Source organism: Bombyx mori, chromosome 17, assembly GCF_030269925.1.
Source record: "Bombyx mori chromosome 17, ASM3026992v2".
In the NCBI taxonomy this organism is placed as follows: domain Eukaryota; kingdom Metazoa; phylum Arthropoda; class Insecta; order Lepidoptera; family Bombycidae; genus Bombyx; species Bombyx mori.
The window spans coordinates 10,230,045-10,250,641 of NC_085123.1; the positions used below are offsets into that span (position 1 = coordinate 10,230,045).

The 20,597-nt window shown below is 36.1% G+C and overlaps 1 protein-coding gene across 6 annotated transcripts in view; it reads right to left on the reverse strand.

Annotated features, from left to right (window-relative positions):
• Positions 1 to 20,597, reverse strand: part of LOC101739334 (cytohesin-1) — a 66,833-nt gene that overhangs the window by 45,471 nt on the left and 765 nt on the right. Inside the window, exons 1-2 of one of the 6 annotated variants that reach the window (XM_004932426.4) lie at positions 16,005 to 16,243; positions 13,676 to 13,991 (exon numbers count right to left, since the gene is read on the reverse strand). In XM_004932426.4, the coding sequence (XP_004932483.1) occupies positions 13,676 to 13,888 (213 nt within the window). In that variant the 5' untranslated portion in view covers positions 13,889 to 13,991; positions 16,005 to 16,243. Of the gene's footprint in view, positions 1 to 13,675; positions 14,005 to 14,171; positions 14,440 to 16,004; positions 16,244 to 20,414; positions 20,489 to 20,597 lie in introns of those variants that run through there. The other 5 variants (XM_012695807.3, XM_062673382.1, XM_062673381.1 and 2 more) reach the window with 5 other exon arrangements.

Consider the following 20,597-nt stretch of genomic DNA (forward strand, 5'->3'; position numbering starts at 1 on the left):
CATTAAGTACATGTATTTTCTACATGGATATCAACTTTCAAGTCAATCGATTCAGTAGTTATAACGGAACATCCACAAAAACCACTGTAGATTTATATATTAGTATATATTAGTATATATATATATATAGATATATATAGATGCCAATCACACAGTGCATGAAAACGAAAGTTTTCAACCAGTACTTTCTATCGGTTATGGCTTACGGAGCCGTGACATGGACACCTACAATATGAATAGGTCAAGGCCACTCAGCGAGCTATGGAGAGAGCTATGCTTGGATAAGACCTCCTGGAGGTTATTCGACAGAGCACTTAAGACATTGACATAGCTCAGAGTCAGCAAGCTGAAGTGACAATAGCCTGGGCGTTTATGCCTTCGAACCGACAATCGCTGGAGCAGGCGGGCTCTTGAGTGACCGGCCGTGTGAGTGGCTGTAAAATATTTATATTAAATATCCAAACAAATAGTACAACCTGTTCATCACACAAATTTTGGCCCGATAGGGGAATTGAAATCACTATCTTCAATCCAGCTGTCAGTAAAGACTGCCTATTTATATATTCCTTTTATAATCATACCTAATATTTAAAGAGCTGTGCTTAAAATCAGACAAAAGCCTGCAGCATCAGCATTTTAGTTCACATCAAAAATTTTGTATGAAAGACAACAAATATGCAAACACTAATGTTTTGTGTGTCGAAATAGCTCAGTCTAACAATTCTAACACTGTGATAGATACATTTCAGAACTTTCAATCTGGCCTAGTGATATTTCATACCGTGGTTGCTTGCATTGCTACGTTCTACAATCGGACCTTCTATTTATGTATGAACTTTGATCTTTTTCTATCTCAAACTACCGTATAGTCAACAGGTTAAAAATCAATTCGCATTAATTATTTAACTCGACGACCTTAAGTCAAACAATTGAGTCCTATTAAAAAAAACATTTGGTAAAACATAGAATTTTTAAAGATTATAAAGTATCTCTTTTGTTTAAACATAAATCAAAAATATCAGAGACCACAAAATATTACAATGAACTTACACAATAATAATAATAAAAACACAGAAAATTTAATGTGTGTCCAATAACAACCAGAATAGACTGGTGGTAATTGTATCAGTCTGCGATACTGATAAAGCAATATCATTACGCACGGTCGGGCAGGTTCATCAATCTTTTCTTGATGGGTTCGATACCGTATAACTTTATTGTCATTCAATCCGTTTTAACTTCCAACGCTACATTTGCGTCCACTTTATATTTTTACTACGCATTATAAGAAATGAAGACATGAGTGGATGAAGGGGTTAAGTACAATTTTTAAGATTTTAGAGTTTTTACATTGAATGCAGGTGTTATGTGCCTATAAAGCATATTGGACCTTAAAACTCCGGATTTAAAGGCTATTTTTAGGAATTGCATGTGATGAAGGAGTTATGTATGAAGAAAAAGTACAAGTAACAAAAGTTTGTTGCCCGTTTTCTCAAAATTAACAAATTGTATCCACTCATGTCTTCAAATATCATTGCAGTTTATATCAAAACAATTACAGTACAAAAACGACGCGCTCTAATTATTCTTCAAATATTACTCAATGTTTACATTGATCGCTAGAATCATTTTAATCCCAACCTCGTATCAAAATCTTGAATAACTGGTGAAGGTAGTTTGCTAATACGTAAAACTTAATTGGGACTGAGATGCGCATTCAGTGACCCCGGTAAACAAGAAAATAAACTTAGTAATCACGACAAGAAGACGCTACTGTTCCATTCTAGTTAGTTAGTAAACTATAACAACTTTTCCTATCTCTCTTGCAACTTTGCTTACAGTCCGACTTTATCATATCTTTTGGAAAGTTATTCACCATTGTATTAAATAAGTTAACGTTCCAATCGTGGAATTTTACGTTTTCGTATATCAAAAGTAAATTTTAATGCAAATTCCTCGTTGGACCTTGATTGTAAAGTTGTAATTACATGTGAATTTTAAAAAAAAGGTTCTAATTCATTTTTAGCTTGTACTTACTGGTGGTAGGACCTCTTGTGAGTCCGCACGGGTAGGTACCACCGCCCCGCCTATTTCTGCCGTGAAGCAGTAATGCGTTTCGGTTTGAAGTGTGGGGCAGCCGTTGTAACCATACTGAGACCTTAGAACTTATATCTCAAGGTGGGTGGCGCATTTACGTCGTAGATGTCTATGGGCTCCAGTAACCACTTAATACCAGATGGGCTGTGAGCTCGTCCACACATCTAAGCAATAAAAAAATATTGTAACTGAAACTGTAACTGTTTTCGTGTTAATTGGATGAAACTTATTCAATAATTTTACATCTGGTATGATGTCATAATCAAGAATGAATTCTCCGAGAAACAACACCGTCGTTGGAACGACACCTAATACCCGACCTTCAGGTGTGGTCCAGCGAACAACAAACATGTCATGCAATACTCTATATCTATACAATACTCAGAATAGCAGTAAGACTGAATGAGATGACGAAATACGTAATTGAACATTTATTTTGATGCAAGGGAATGAATGACGTGACTCGGTGGCCTTACTTACACATATCCCAAATGTGGAACAATTATAAAGATGGCCAGTTTAATATATTATCTGTGATATCTAAATCAGTTCTATATTTGATTTATGTAACAAGAATCAATAATATAGATAAAAATGGAAATTTTAAGCACAATAGCGAATCCCAACAATTATAATAGTATCGATTTACCTAATACACTGGAAGAAAATTAATAAATTTTGATAAATCGTTTGCGACCAAAGAAATAAAAACCCGAATAAGACCGATAATAAGCATTTATTTGTTGGTGCAAAAAATCTCGAACATAATTTTCTAGCTACTTATAACATACGTAATTCGGTGATTTGAACGAGACGATTTTCGTGACTTACACATTTTATAACTTATTATGTTCACCCATATCCTCCACATGTTGTACGTGTTTGTTCAATACGTGTTTGTTTGAAAACCAAGACTCAGGCATTTCCTGTGCATTATTAGTGTAAAGTAACTGCCATTACTCATCCTTTACTGACCAGAATGAAAAGTAATATTTATCCATATGACGTTCAACCATTCAAATCATTTGTTTCAAAAATATACGAGTAAATTATGATATATTTCAATAAACGATTTTAAAAATACTAAAGGCATTTTAGCATTGGTTTGACGTATAAATTTAAAGTAAATTGACCTCAATTTTCTTTGTGTATAGATTCCGTTCGATATAAATTAATTTGTCATCAACTCGAAAACCGTTTCTCACACACATTCGTGTAACTGTTTCATCTCGGCAAATGTATTTTTAACCAACATTAAACAGATACTTGTTTGTTAAATGAAGGAAACTGAATTAAATAAAATAAACACCGGCCTACAAGTAAACGTACTCATATTTACAAATACAATGTTTGCACGCCTTCTGTGTAAACGCAAATATCAAATTGCATGCAAAACCGAATTACTCAGTGGAGCGCCAGTGACTCATAGAACTGCTCATTACGTGCAATTTGTTTGCGACAAGTAGCCAGCCGTCCATTAGAAAGGCTAACTACAAAAGACAGACCTGACATTTTAACTCACACACCATTCACCTACCATTAAAATTATGCTTCAAATTATACAAATTATTATTTTATGAACGAGATACCAGTTTATTTTCACTGACATGTAACCTTGCGACCTCTATTTCTCACCGATAATTCTGCATTCTTTAGAAGCCAATCACTCACCACGACGTCCGCATAAGACCATTCCGCTGTGAATGAAACACGCGATCGCGAAATGTGTCTCTTACCCGGATTTCTGATTAGTTCACGATACGTACCTGAAAAACAAAAGAGAAATATTCGTGAATTTTAAAGCTTAGGTATGCAAAAAGTATTTATTTTCTTCGGTTTTCGAGATTCATTATACATACATTAACATAATTAAAACTATTTTTACCGTTTAATCTCACGTTATTTAATACCTCGAATACTGTTTACGGTTTTCGTCGCCACCGTTGACTTACTATGCTTGTTTGATCGTGTTTTATTCGTATATCGATTATCCGGTTGACTTTTGGACGCTCTTTATAAGAAATTTTTGGCTTACCACCATTGATGAATTGTGGTAATGGCGCGCGAATGATTTCAACACATATGATGTGATTCAAATGTGTAGATAGTTAGAGCAAGGTTAACAAAGTCGTTTAGTGTTCTATGGATTATCAAATTTGTTAGTTAATAACATGCATCTGATGCTGGGTATGTCGTGAACCCTGAACGGTTGGTCCCAAGTAACTCTGCGTTCTGGTTTTAGGATAGCAATGCAACAGAGGTTTCGACATCGCCTCAGGGTGGTCAACAACATTCACTTTGTCGTGACTATGAGCTGAGCACAACGAAAACATGTAGGCATTTAATCTATATATAAAAAAATTAATTGCTGTTCGTTAGTCTCGCCAAAACTCGAGAACGGCTGGACCGATTTGGCTAATTTTGGGCTTGAATTATTCGTGGAAGTCCAGAGAAGGTTTAAAAGGTAGATAAATATGAAAATGCTCAGAATGTAATAAAAATAACAATTTTATTTTTCCTTTGATGTGTCCCCCGTCGGACGGATTCCTTTTGTTTGTTTTAAGTTTATTTTATACAAAAGTTTAGGTCTTTTATTTATCGATTGAGGCACTACGAAGTCTGCCGGGTCAGCTAGTAATAAATATAATAATTCATGTAAAATACGCCTCGGATTCATGCAAGCATGCAACAATTATGTATATTCGTTTAAACAACTAAGCCATCTCGTTTATGAATTATTTTTTAGGTTAACATCAGACTGTTTAAGAAACGGTAAATAATAAAAAACGAAAGCAGTGTGTTACGCGTAAAAAAACACAACAGAACAACAGGTCCCGGTTTCCGGTCATGGAGCAACTTGGCTAAGAAAACGGAGAGGCTCCACGGATTTCTTTTGTTCGTAACAGCTCAATCAATTCAATGTTAACAACAACGTTAAGCCCGCACTCATAGTTGGCAGAGTACAAACAAACAGATATTGAGTTTTTTTTTTTCTTTTTCTTAATTATGCTGATAGCCTTGAGAGGCTATTTCAGCTTCACCCTAACGTGTGTAGGTGAGCTCACGCGGCTCAAACCGGAGTGTTGCTAACAATGACCCTAGCAAGAGCAGTGCTTCGCAGAATATACCACCGGATCGGAAACGCGACCCACTGAGAAGATCCGGCGAGAAACTCAGTGGGCTGTGTCTATTTAATAAGGGTGGGTTAATTCGCTCGTCGAGCCCTTCGTCGCAAGCGACGGGTTCAACGTGGACGGTGACCGGATTGAGCATCATTGATTAAAGTCCACGGTGGCTTCGAGTGACATATAAACTTTATTTTGAAATTCAAAAGTATTGAAAAAGGAATAAAAAATGAACACAGTTCGCAGTTTGTGTCCATTACTTCGAGAACGAACGAGGGTCAAATGGAAATATAAGAACAAAAAATGTAAAGGGAGCTAATGAAACACTGTACTTGTGGGATCAGCTGCACAACACATGCAAAGCTCGAAGGCCAACGCCCCCACAAATATTATTGACTTCATTGACATCCAGTTATTCATCAACGCCTAATTTAGCACACTTATTGAATAAATATATTTAAAAAATATTATATCTTTTGAAAATTACGTTCGTACATTTTAAAAGTTACTCCTGGGAATTATAGAATTTAAATTATTTTAACGTCGAGAACATTTATAGAAGCCTTACTGACTGGGTTCCATTCTCACATACCAACTTAAAAATACAACAAGTGTGGTGATGATGCATATAGACAAATATAGATACTAGCTGTTACCGCGGCTTCGGCAGAGTGATCAAGAAAAACAGTCAGTATATTTTCCCGTGGGAATAGGTTTTTACGAGATAAAAGGTAGCCTGCGTCACTCTCCTGATATACTTTTTTTTTTTAAATCATATCAGTCTGTTGCTTCGTTTCGAGATAAAAAGATGGACAAACATCATAAAATAAAGAAACACATTCACATTTAGATTATTAAATAAAAATAAAGTATGGATTTGATACTTTGAGAAGATATACGTTGGAATAAATGTACTATAGCAACATTGACGACCCGAACTTTCCCCAAGACTTTTGACAGTTCATCAAATTTTCTGACAGACACAATTAAAATAAGAATTTCGTTTGGGCACATCCAAATGTTAAGACGGAATGTATCCGATGATGAATGATTACATATCTCTTTTACCTGGTTAAGTTCAGGGAATCTTATTGATAATAAACCACAGGGTATGCGATCATGGCCACCTGAAAGCTACTACAGCTATTTCTCTTCATCATTTACGAGTAGATATATAATTTTGGCAAACTACTGTACATGAAACAAAGTCTTTTGTCAAAGAACTTTACTTAGAGAGTTTCTTTTTTTTTGCGTAACAATTTAACAACTACTAATTATAACAATAATGTAGACATCGTGGGTTGCCTTGTTGTGCCAGTTTCAGGAGAGTTGATAAAATTTCAACACAACAACAATGGGAACGCAATGATCGCAACATTACACCCACACTGTTTCCTTATATCGTACTCTTTTCCTTGTGCACTTATTTTGAGCACATACAATATTGTAACTTAATAAATCTATACATATTGTATGTATATAAGCCCGCACGGGACCGTACCGCCATCACGCTAATTTCTGCGGCGACTGCTCCACGCGTTCCAGTTTTAAGTGTGAACAGCCATCACGTAATGTGATTGAGATTCCATGTCTCAAGATGTCTTTGATAGCTTCGGTAATAAACTTGTCACCAGGTTCCTATTTTTTTTAGGTTCCTATTTTTCTTTTTTTGTTTATTGCTTAGATGTGTGGACGAGCTCACAGCCCACCTGGTGTTAAGTAGTTACTGGAGCCCATAGACATCCACAACGTAAATGCGCCACCCACCTTGAGGTATAAGTTCTAAGGTCTCAAGTATAGTTACAGCGGCTGCCCCACCCTTCAAACCAAAACGAATTACTGCTTCACGGCAGAAATAGGCAGGGTGGTGGTACCTACCCGCACGGACTCACAAGAGGTCCTACCACCAGTAATTACGCAAATTATAATTTTGCGAGTTTTTTATTTTTTTTTAATACACGATGTTATTCCTTCGCCGTGGAAGTATATTATTTATCAATACATCATTGCTGTATATGCGAAGTTAATTGAAAAAGTATTTAGGAGCGAAACCCATTACCAATGCACACTATGGAAACCTACACAATGTTATAGAAAGTCTAATCACGCAAGAAGTAAAAGCCAGTTTTTGCTGAGTATCTCGACTAGACCTAGACATGACACGTAAACCTACAATCAGGAAAGAGGTTAGTTTCACAATAAGTGCTAATGTAAAAATATGATGTTGACACAAATATCACGGCGACTCCAATTAACATTAGTTCATTCGTTAACATGTTTTATGTGGTGACTCTACACTACACTCAGCACGGCTTTAAAATTGAATCGTTTCGTGTTCACGATTACCAAGGTAAAATTTCAAATTCATTTATAACTAGCTGACCCGGCAGACTTCGTAGTGCCTCGATCGATAAATAAAAGACCTAAGCTTTTGTATAAAATAAACTTAAAATAAACAAAAGGAATTCGTCCGACGGAGGGACACATCAAAGTGAAAACAAAATTGTTATTTTTATTTATTTCCGAGCATTTTCATATTTATCTACCTTTTAAACCTTCTCTGGACTTCCACAAATAATTCAAGACCAAAATTAGCCAAATCGGTCCAGCCGTTCTCGAAATTTAGCGAGACTAACGATCGGCAATTCATTTTTATATATACTAGAGGTCCCGCAGTAGTCGAAATTTTACTATAATTAATTGGAATTGTAAGTTTGTACACTATTATGATTATATTTTATACTTCTATAATCACAAATTTCGCCAAGACTACATTATAAAAAATATTAACAAAGACAAACAATATTTAATCTATTCTCAATTTGACAACAGACATCAAGAACAAAAGTTTGACAATAAATAGTATGCATGCGTGTGTGCGTCAAATACATGGTATGTAGTGTGTAATGTTTTCTTTATTGATTTATTGTATCTTTTACGCATTATTCATTGTGCACTTCTCTATATTCTCTATAATTGTGGAAAATTTCATACTCCTCCGTCCGCGCAATTTTCGTAAAAAGGGATACAAAGTTTTTGCTTCACGTATTAATATATAGATAGATAGAAGATAGATTACATTTTAATGCAGGCTGTAATTTTTTCCTAATAAACTATTTTAGGATCCTTTTAAGAATAATATGCCGTTTATTTTTTGTCATATACATGTTTCAGCATCGTAATAAATTTAACGGTTTATTTATATTTGAAAGTAAAGGTAGGTAGTATACGAAACCGTCGTAGCGTGTTGTTATGGTGTTTCCTCTTTTTAAATAATGGCTAGTTAGTTACAAGAGAATACACTTAGTAAATTATGGATACGTAACGTGTAACGTTATAAACAGTTGCAGCAAAGACAATGGTTATTCAAATAGGCACGACCTCAATTATTGTTGTAGAACTCATTGAAATAGACAAGAATTTCGACAACACAGACTTTGTCTTATTCTTAACGACCTTCGTTTTAGAGCTAGGTTTGATGATATCGTAAATAACGAGTAAAACATCGTTTAACATCTGACCACTGTTTTAGGTTGTCATTATGATTATTACGGCATTCGTGCATTTGCTATAAAGCAGTAAACAAATTTAACCACCATGCTTACTTTGATTAGACCTTGAAGGATGTTTATTACTCAGACTTACCAGGAAATATTAGCGAAGTTTCTGAATTGAAATACGATAATTTTTTTATTTGAAACTTACCCTAAAATACCTTGCAAATGCAGTGCGTCATAAAAACAAAACATGAATTAATTAGCATTTATTATTTTATTGGTGTCAAAAACATCGAAAAGTCTAATAGGGAAGATCATAATGCAGTACGACTTTGAGATATTGTAGATCAGTGATGGGCAAAGCACGGCCCCGCCGAGAGTCCATCCATCCTAAATACCTATTCTAGTCAGCATTTTGGCGCGTAAAATAAAATCTCACGTTTATAATTGAAAATCTTCGAATTTTTAATGAAAGCTCCAATTCGTCAGGGGTGTTTTGCGCTTTCATTTATCTCATAATTAACTTGCCATCATTATAATAATCTCGGCAGTTTGTCACAGGTATTTTTATTGGAAAAAAAAACATTCTTTTCACCTATCTATCACACGCTTCACGTCTCACACGCCTAACAAGGCGTAATAGTAAAAGGTGTTTTATTTATTAAAAAGCTTTAATACAAAATGCATTTTTTCTATAAATCTGCCCCCCCCCCCCCTCTAGAATATCTTAAGCTTTGTGGCCCGCCATTAAAAATGTTTGCCCGCCACTGTTCTAGATAGTCGTATCGTAGGAGTCAGTGACCGTGGTGCGTGCATTTCGTGCAGTGTCGTCCCCCCGCCACCCGACAAGGTCAAGGCACCCCTCGGAGCACGTTTCGACTTCTGAGCATCTGACGGATACTATTCCTGGAACGTCCCCATTCAAACAAACACCGGTCGCGCTTGTAGGACGTTGATTGGAACCGGTTCATTTGTATTCTTTGCATGCCTAAACGAATAAGATTGGAATTTAACAATTTGCTATGTATAACATGCTTCGTTCGACATGATTTGCGTACAAAAATCAAACAGTATCTAATTTCGATTATATTTTCATGAGCAAGAAACATTTTATGTATCACACCAGCTATAATACTATAACGGCTCATATTTAAATGAGTCTAATAAAAATGGTTAGTACCGTATTAGTAGGGCGGGACAAGTGGGTCACGAAAAAATTTGCACACTTGTGACAACACGCAAAACATGGAGGTAGCTTCACTCATCTGAACATTAATAAACCATCGTGTGTTACGATAGAACATACAAATTATAAGCATAGACATGGATGATGGATTAAATAAAATCTGATGAAAGATTGCGTTCCGTATGACAGCGAAAACCAACTTAGTTCACGATCTCGACCAATTTTCTCAAGCTAAGTTAAGAATACTGTTAATATTAAACATCAAATATAGTAAAAATTCAAAAAATAATTGAAGACGATTACGCCTCTCAGCATTTCTTCAAATATAAAGGAACTAATACTAGTTAATTTAAGATTATTTTGGTTGACCTATAGGCATTTTGATAATTTAGATTTGTATAACGGTGAAGAACGTTGTATGTTCCCGAAAATAGAACAAATAAAAGTTTAATTAATATAAGTTTTACAGTTTAATCGGGAGTTTATTTTAATTTAATCATTTACGATGTTTCGAATAATTTAGAGTTTAAGTGTATTTTACCGTAAAGGTATTTAGTTAGTAATATTAGTAATGTAAGGCTTTAATTATTATGTCAACGGCTCGAGAAAATCGAAGAAAATAATATAAGGGGTTAATTACTTCATTCACTTGTTATCATCATATTATTTATTGTACTTTTATGTATTTGGTCAACAAATCATAGTAGGTATTGAACAATTGTTTCCTTTACAATGACGTTACGGATTAATTATTCAAATTGATAATTCCATTTAAATACGTAATACGTGATACGTTACGCAAAATTAACTCCAAATGTAGTATTTATTATAAATTTATATGTAATTCTTATCTTTAATGAGTTTGCTGCGTAGCTAATGGAGACGAAGTTTTTTCCTAAAATTTCGATAAATACCTACCAATACGACAAAGTTTTTTCCTAAAATTTCGATAAATACCTACCAATACGACAAAGTTTATCCTAAAATTTCGATAAATACCAAAATAAGCATAGAAAACGATAAAATTTTAAAATTCTCACTATTAATTATTTTTTTCTCTTGTAGGTAGACGAGCATACATACGGCCCACCTGACGGTGAGTGGTTACCGTCGCCCATGGACTTCAGCAATGCCTGGGGCAGAGCCAAGCCGCTGCCTAACGCTTAATACTCTCCACAAGCCTCGATTGAAGAAGGACATGTCATAGCGCTCTGGAAACACCGTGGAGGGAAGCTCATTCCATAGCCAGATGGTACGTGGCAAAAAAGACCTCCGGAAACGCACTGTGGATGACCGCAGTGGCTCCAGGTAGTTATGGATGAGCTCTACTCCGGTGGCGGGCGATGCGATGGTAAGAACGAGATGACGATATCATCTCGAACAATTCGTCAGAGCATTCCGAATGGAGAGTCCTTTATATGTATATACATACTATATAATACAAATGCATTGTCAGAAACCTACAGTAACGGTTTAGATAGGAATGATGCAACCATAAAAAGAGCACACTATTTCAAAGTTACAAAAAACTAAGGTCATGCATTCTTCAAACGATGCGATGCAACAGCAAAGCACATAGAAAGGAATCGTGCTACGCATGGCTGGATCTTTTATGTACAATTTTTATACAAACGAGTCACGGCTAACGAATACGTTAGGATAAATTGTAGTTTGAAATATATACATATATATTTTAGAGTTACATATTCAAAGAAAATATCAAAGTAATTAGAATTTTATAAACAGACTGAAAATAAGTGAAGATCGTTTTTATTTATCCTTTGAAAGAATCAAGTTGTGGTAATAAATAACAATTTTCACTAAAAGAACTCAAAAGGGATGTGGTTTTCTGAAGTTGAAGTCATTGGCATCACTGTATCATTTTCTTGCCTATAGTTGCCGCGAAGAAATCATGCATTCTGGATTGACCGACGGTCGTCGCACAATACAACCCAGAGCTTCATATTAGATTAACTAGACATCACAACAGTTCCAACTCAACACCAGACAGAATTTAAGCTCAACGAAATTTAGATCACATATTAAAAAGCTATTTTTAGAAATCCAGAGTCATACACAAAATGACGTCAGCAGAACTTACTAAATACATACACAAACAACCCATGTGAGGTACCTACATATGTATGTACAAGTCAGCGAAACAAAAAGGCGTATTTTCAAACGAAGAGCATTCATATTCAACAACGATACATGCAAAACATACGAATTCCGCTACCCGAGTTTCATAAGGTATTCCAAAAACAGATGATAATGACTATTGTTTTAGAATCAAAATATACGCGTATTATGTTATGGAGTTATTGTGTTGTAAAATGATATTTTTTTTATAATATTTTAATTTTTATACCTATTTCCTATTATGGGTGTACTGTTTCAGTAACATTTTCGAGATCATCATTTCATATTTCAATCAAATAAGTCATAAAACCTCTACTATTTTTGCGGTCCTAACTTTAGGCCTGTTAAAATTGGACGACTAAAAAAAAAGTAACATTCCATTCTTGCCAATGTTACAACTAGAAAACAATGTCGCAAGAAATTTGATCAAGCTATTTCATATTACTTCCGGTAAGACGTCTAATCCTATCGCCTAAGCTGAATATGAATATTGTACATATTTCTTGTAACTTTACTGAGACCTTAGAACTTATGTCTCAAGGTGGGTGGCGCATTTACGTTGTGGATGTCTATGGGCTCCAGTAACCACTTAACACCAGGTGGCCTGTGAGCTTGTCCACCCATCTAAGCAATAAAAAAAAACATAAGTAGCCTTTAATGGCCCTTTCAGACTGCAGACTCCGATCTCACTAAATCAGCTTTAAGTGTTCGAAGACGCTTAAACGCATATTTTATTGATATCATAGCGCCATTATAAATGAACCTCCCTCATACGTGTATACATAACATTAATTTTGGAGCAATAACCGCCAACAATGGACGCAAACATGCGGGACAATTCCGATAAAACTAACGTGACGTTGTGAGTCATAAGCTAAACTAGTCGTCGATAAGTACCCTTAATGTGGAATCTTTTGAAAAATTCGGTCATAATGATAAGGTCGTTTGTTGTAATCGATGTATCTATTATAACCAAAACTTAATTTAACTTGAAACTGTAAGACAGACTACTTTAAAAACAGTTCACTTCCTCGGTCTTTCCCGTACCCTTTGTTATGTCCTTCTTTCAACTAGATTTTCAAAGACAGCTTAGTGGTAGATAGCTGTTTCGCGGAGTCATCGTCAATAGGCAGGTGTGCCACGAGGGTAAACAAAAATAATACTTTAAATGTCATTAAAAACTATCTATATTTATATCAATTCTATTTCGGCACAAATCTGATAACGACTGTAAAACCTTATCAATGAATCACATTTGTTTTTAACAATATAAATTTTTGTGTGTATTACTTATAACATATTTTGTTTACTCAATTGAAAAGACTTTAATCAACGTTACAAAGGGTAACGTCTCATTTATTTAAATAACAATAACCCGGCTACGATATGCTGGTATGTAAGTATCATGCGGTCCACGTAAGGTAATCCTAAAATAATTTAAATGTTGTTTTGTCTTATTTACCACTTGGAAAAAATATCACCAGTCTTTGTGCAGTGATTCTTTCATACGTAGACCAATCGCACGAGCTGCGTGATCGATCCAGCTACTTTGGAAAAAAGCCAAATGCGGTCTCCAGCGCACCGTCGTCGCTTCGAATGAATTATGAATGAAAATTAAAAAAGATACCGACCATTCTCGAGACCGTGGTGAGATCCCAAGCCGATCTGGTCTTGCCACGCGGCTGCGTGCCATCCTTCCGCCTACCCAACGAACCGTATCCGGACGGTACGGTGGTTTCTTCGCGTTTACGCCGACCTGCACCTCGTCTTAACGATGAAAACCAGTTGGACACGGATCCACGGCGTTCCGGCTCAGCCGCTCCAGACCCGGCTTTGATGAACATTACTAACTAGTGCAAACGCACTGCGCACATCACACACAAAAGATCAAGTCTCGATCGCACTGAACGGAAACACCAGTTAGTCAAGCTGACGCTCACGGCTTACCTAAAAGCCATCAAAGACAAAATCAAAAATAACGCAGCAATAAAATATGGCAAGCAAATTAAGTGAAAATGCGTTGACTGCGTTGCCGATTTACCGTGATTCTTTGGAATTGCCAAAACACATAAGTGAAGCTACACAACAGTTGTGAGGATTGCATAGTAAACAGCGTCGGTGACGCACCTGATCATAGTCGTCGTCGTAGGTTCTTGCTGCGCGAGCGCAACGCACCAGCAGTGGCCACCAGAGAGCACCGCACAGCAACCGAACATGCAAACACATTGCGCGCCATACACTTCCCTCTAAGGAACACACTCGACTGAATATAGTGGCGGGCGCCGTCGATCTTTGGCACCGTGACAATTACAATTGTATATCTATCTACATTAGATAGGTATAGGTAGATAGCTTTATCTTTCTGCAAGTTTGCGACAAGGCCAACCACGCAAAACTAATTTATATTTTCGATGAACAAAAACAAAAAAAAAAAATAGATATGTAATCATTGCAATAATCACATTGAATTTTAATTGAATCTGTGATTTGGGGAAAAATAAAAATACATTTAATGACCATAATAATAAAACAAACACGGTATTTTTTTGTACCGCGCATGAAATGTAAGAAACGTAAATATTTAGTTCGTATGAGCAATGGACGATACTCTTATCGAAACCAACAGTCCAACGGAAGCTTCAGAGGAAATATGATAAAACCACTGAATGGTTGATCGACATTGTTGTTCAGTGAACAATCTCCACGATGTTTTTGCAGTGCGTGGTTTTTGTTTAATTCACATAATAATATACTGAAATGAATAATTTGCGCGGTCTATAAGTTTTATTTTCAATTTGTAACTTTTCAAATTTTTACCAAAAATAATAATTATCCACCGTAATGTGTATTTAAAATAATTCGGGTTTTTAAATTAGGTAATTAAGTAATGTGTCATAAAACAAATTAAAATTTCTTACTAATCGTGTTTGGTGTTTGGTTACTTATTGAATAGCTGATAAAATTAAATTTATATATGAGGATTCTATCCTAATAGTGGTTTGTAGGGGCTATTCTCCTACGTTACCTTGTCCTGTCCCCATCTCCCGTGGGCATTCCGATATACCTACTGTACGTACAGCGGGCGGGAGCGGTATCTACCATTCTACTTATTCTGCCGCAAAGGATTCGTGCGTTCCGGCCTGAGGGATGGGATGGGGACAGTGGTATTACTTTTTTTTTTGGAGTTCCAATTCATATGATATCATAATGTCGCCAGCATTAATGTGATGATATTTGTGTGCTCCTGTAACCACCGGGTTAACCGGAACCTAGACTGCCCAACTGATACAAAAAAAAACCTATTCTACTGTGATTTATATTATGAATCTTTTTTCACTTTATTGATGACCCCAATGAAATTGACGGCGAATTAAATTAATTTTACTTAACAAATCATTTGTAGCGTAAATTGGGAAAGTCAGAAGAAGAAATTATGGCGACTGTGGACTGATGATGATTTTAAACGTCAAGATATTCGTGTTCCAGCCGCTACGCTTCCGTTTAAACTAAGTTAGAAATGAACAATAACATTTAACATTATGTTACACTTAAGAATAAGTATGAAAAATTATAATAAAACATAATATGATCCTTCATAAAAATAACTCTATATGAATCTACAAAAATTGTTGAAAAACGCGGCGAAAATACTTTAACATATTTTGGGTCACAGATTTATTTATGAAGGGTATTTAAGAATTGTTCAATAAGTAACATCTGCGATCAAGGTTACTTAATGCAATACATTCGCTACACTTATTATTTATGAGAAAGAAAAAAAAACGGTTAAGGAAACCTTGTTTTTCTATCATCCCGTATTTAATAGTTTCAGGGTAAGTAACTGGAGCGAAAGGAATATTTCAAACTTCAATACGGGTCATCGTAAACAGAAAAGACCCTCGGTCACCGGCAACGCAGTCATCGCAAATTTACACTTCGTATTCGCACACCGAAACTTACGAGTAAACAACGCACTATCCACGAAATATGAATGGAATTTGCAGAAAAGAACACAACCGTGTTATTAGATAACCGGTTTTATTATTGTCACAGCACTAGTAAGAGGAACTGATAAAATGAAACCGACAGCGGACGATGCGTCACACGCAGAGCGCGGTCCGTGTCTCACTGAGTAAGTGAATAATACTACAATAAGCTAGCAGCGTAGTAAGCCCAGCCAGCCCAAGCATTGACGGCTTACGTCAGTGTAGTCCGCATGATATTGAATGAATTTTAGGGGTCAGATGTAAGGGGGTGGGTAAATTCCGATTGTGTAGTTCTAAAGTTAGCATGTTACTTTAGTGTATCTATTTTTAAACAGGACAAATGTAAAATATTTTAACAACTTATTAAAGGATTGGAAATTCTTTTTATATTCGATTTAGGGATAAGTTAATGCAGAATGAGTCAAAAGTTTGTAATATTATTATGCTTTTTTTTTCCTACCTAAGCTGATAGCCTTGAGAGACTATGTCAGCGTATCCGGGGGAGTAGGTGAGCTCACGGGGCTCAAACCGGGAGTGATGCTAACACTGGCCCTAGAAAGAGCAGTGCTTCGCAGAATCTACACTGAGAAGATCTGGCGAGAAACTCAGTTTTCAATTTACTCGTCGAGCCCTCTGTCGCAAGCGATGGGTTCGGCGAGGACGGTGACCGGTGCTTGAGGTACCTAAAGCACCGTTAATGGATCGGGAGGATCCGTAATGACGTGTTTAGGGCGACGTCGACTGTTTACCATTCAGTCCACAGGATCGGGTATAATATTGTGCTGTGAATATGTATGGGTTCTACAAATCTTTGTAGAGAATAGAATCAAACCAAAAAAAATATACTTAAATACAATGCGTCCAATAGAATAAGTCCTGCGCCTGTCATTTAGGTCGTCGCAAAAGTAGGAAACGACTTGTCGTTGCCGAGTGTTGTGGCATCGATGCTCGGCGACGACGAGTCGTGGAAGGCGATGCTCGACTTCTGCGAGTGCACCATCTCGCAGAAGGAGGCGGCGGGGCGCGTGAGAGACGCACAATCCCGCCGCCGTCGAGCGGGGGCCAGGGAGGCGGATCTCGCCCAAGCCCTGGCCCTCTAAGTGTTTCGGGTCCCCCCTCACATGTCGGTCTGGGGACCGGCGAGGGGGCCTAAGAAGACGACGTGCAAGCTGCTCTGCACGCGTTTTACGCAAGAGCATCCGGGGGATGGAAGGCCGGCTATCCTCGACCCACGCTGGTTCTGGTCCAGCGGGGTATTCCGTAGGATAGCTCACTCTAACCGGCGCCATCTAGGCGGGCTTCGGATAGCCTGCCGACCGAGAGGGCTGGTGGTCGTGGCGCCGACGACCGCCAGTTCGGCGTCCCGAGGGGGAGGGTGATGGGAGAGATGTGCTCCGCACTAAACGCTTCACTTTCCCCCCTTTGCCTCTTCATGAGTTCTGTCTCATGCGAGGTTTGGACGTTGGTTGTTGAGCGACAGGAGGTTTTAGTCAGTTCGACTCTGACATGCTCCGCCCTCTATCCCCAGTGGAGGGCGGAAGTCCGGCGATTTCCTCCTGACAAAAAAAAAAAAAAAAAAAAAAAAAAAAAAAAAAAAAAAAAAAAAAAAAAAAAAAAAAAAAAAAAAAAAAAAAAAAAAAAAAATTCCATGAGTAACACAAACCCATGTGGTTACCGATATAGGCTGGCATTACGAGATATAGACTAATCAAAATTATGTAATTAATATACTCGTAAGTTTTATAGTCACACATGTTACGAATTGATAGATAAAAGTTTCACCGATAGTGGGAGGAACATCAAATTAGATCACAAGCTAGAAACAGTAAATATATAGTTAACTGGTGGTTATCTAGTCGACCAAAATAAGTAGGCTAGCAATTGGCATAATTTGCGTTTTTGTAAATGGATTTTTCTGCACGGAATACGTTAGCTAATATTTATTACGAGAATTTTAAATAATAGTTAATGCAATCCTAATGTCGAAATAAACTAAATTATTTAATCATAGTTTAAACGAAATGACATTTGTCATTTAAATGTTTATTGGTTAATTCCAGTTAATGTTGGAAAATAAACTTAATTATGACCGAGTTTAAATTAAAAATAAATACTATTGGTTACTTCAATTACATCTTCTCAGTGGGTCGCGTTTACGATACGGTGGTAGATCTGCGAAGCATTGCTCTTGCTAGGGCCAGTGTTAGCATCACTCCCGGTTTGAGCCCCGTGAGCTCACCTACTCGCCCGGTTACGCTGACATAGCCTCTCAAGGCTATCAGCTTAGGTAGTAAAAAAAAGCATAATAATATTACAAATTTTTGACTCATTCTGCATCAAGTTATCCTTAAATCGAATATAAAAAAATTGCCAATCCTCAGATTCTGCGAAGCACGGCGCTGCTAGGGTTCGTGTTAGCGACAACTTCAGGTTTGAGTCCCGCGAGGTTACCTACTAGTTCGGTGAATCTAGAATAACCCCTTGAGGCTACTAGAACAGGTAGGAAAAAACTCCAATTCATCCAATCCATTGAGTCATTTTGATGTTTACATTCTTGATAAATTTATCATAACTCAAAACGGAACGCTCATTGCAAAAGGTACAGGTATCAATATCAAATTGATGCTATTAACTGCTTACTATACTGTTAGCAACGAGGCTTCCGATAAAAATTACCTAGCTGGTATCGACATAACATGCAGGGAGATTAGTTTCGGTTTTTTTAACAAATTTCGTCTGAACAGATTTTTATTAGTATTAGTTTTGAAGTTGAGATGAGATTGGTTACATAAAAATCAGTTTATTGCGAAGCCATCCAAATAACGGCTCGTGAGCCGTATTTTGCTGTCGCGGCTCAATATTACGGTACGTAGCATAACTTAAAAATTATGTAAAGGCAAAGAAAAAATGAATCTTGTACAATATTTTTTTGTAAAATTTCTGTTTTCATTAAAAATTATAATAACAAAATGTACGAAAATAGCTGCTTTTTTCATAGGACAATGTACAACACTTAATCTATTAATTTAAGTGACTCAGCTGTTCTTGTCTCTTTTAATCATAAACGTCTCTAGCCTGAACAACTCTAGTAGGAGTGAAAAAATCTAGAAAAGCATTTCTATTGAAGGCCTCTAACTTCATCCACTTGTATCTACAACTTGGAGATCTTAATTTGTAGATAACTTGGTGTAATTATATCAAGCCAGTAATAATAATAAAGTTTTACCCAATAATATTCTATGACTTTAAAATTGAAAAAATTGTTTTCATGAAAAATCACACATATTTTAAATGGATGAGAAAAGTAATGATAATGACACTTGGATCTCTCATTTCAACTGGGAACTACTAAATGCTTCATACTATCTGGAGCAGTGTTTTCCAACCTCTTTTGTACCAGGCCACACTGTAACATTTCTTAAATTTTTATGCCTCCCATATATAATTTTTAACATAAAAAAATTGATTTGTTCACTTAAGAAACATAAATCATAGGTTTTAGGAAGAAATCACTATGAAATTGTTATCAGAACACAATAAATAATATTTAAAAAAATACAACAAAAAACTGAAATTCTAATTCAAAATAATTTTAATACAGATTTTCTATATTGACTTAGTGTGATTTGCCCCCTTAATTACCAATTTGATCCTTGGGGGACGTGGGCCCCATGTTGGAAAATACCGATGTAAAGCAATGATATATGTATACTTTTTTATGATATTTATCATTTTCTGTCTTAGGGGTGTCTTATTACTCCTCATTAAAGATCTTCTAACCTAAATTTTGCATATTTTTTTTAAATAATATCTACTTGTCTGTTTCTTCATTTGATAAAGAAAATAAATGATAAATATAAAATGTTTGTAACACATACAAAACGTTCATAACATTAAATTAAAGATTATGGAATTTTGCATACTTGTCATTTGTTTGCAAGTTTGAGACAGTGGCTATGTACTTAGTTTTATTTGATGAATTGTTGATATGAGATCTCAATATTATCATTATTTACTTAAGATGATTTTTCTTTAATTTTTGTATTTATAGATAATTCATTTACTTTTTTCAATTTATCCTGTGAACTATATCTATATTTCTAATATTTCTTTACAATAAGACATTACAAAGAAGTAATGTAGAACCATGTTATATTAAACAAGTATCTCATTTGATTGAATTCCATAAATACTAATATTTCCACCTAGTAGCATTAACTAGACTTGGTATAAGAATATTACGTACAATAGAAAACCGGTATGAAGCAAGTTTTATACGTGTACAAGGACAGAACTGTTTACCGCGTTAACGTAAGGTAATTGCGAGATAACAGGTGAAGCTAACTCAAGAACATGATTGATTAGATTAGCAAATTGTACCGACCTGTATTTCTAGCAGTAACTCTGTTTTCCTACGTCGTATATCAATCAAAGTCTTCTGCTGTTCAGCTGTCAGCTCTGAAAATAACGGTATGATGACCATATTAATCCATGGCACATAATAGTGGCCATTGAGGTCATTATAGTAGCAAAACATCTTCACGTCCACAAATTAAATTACCATGAC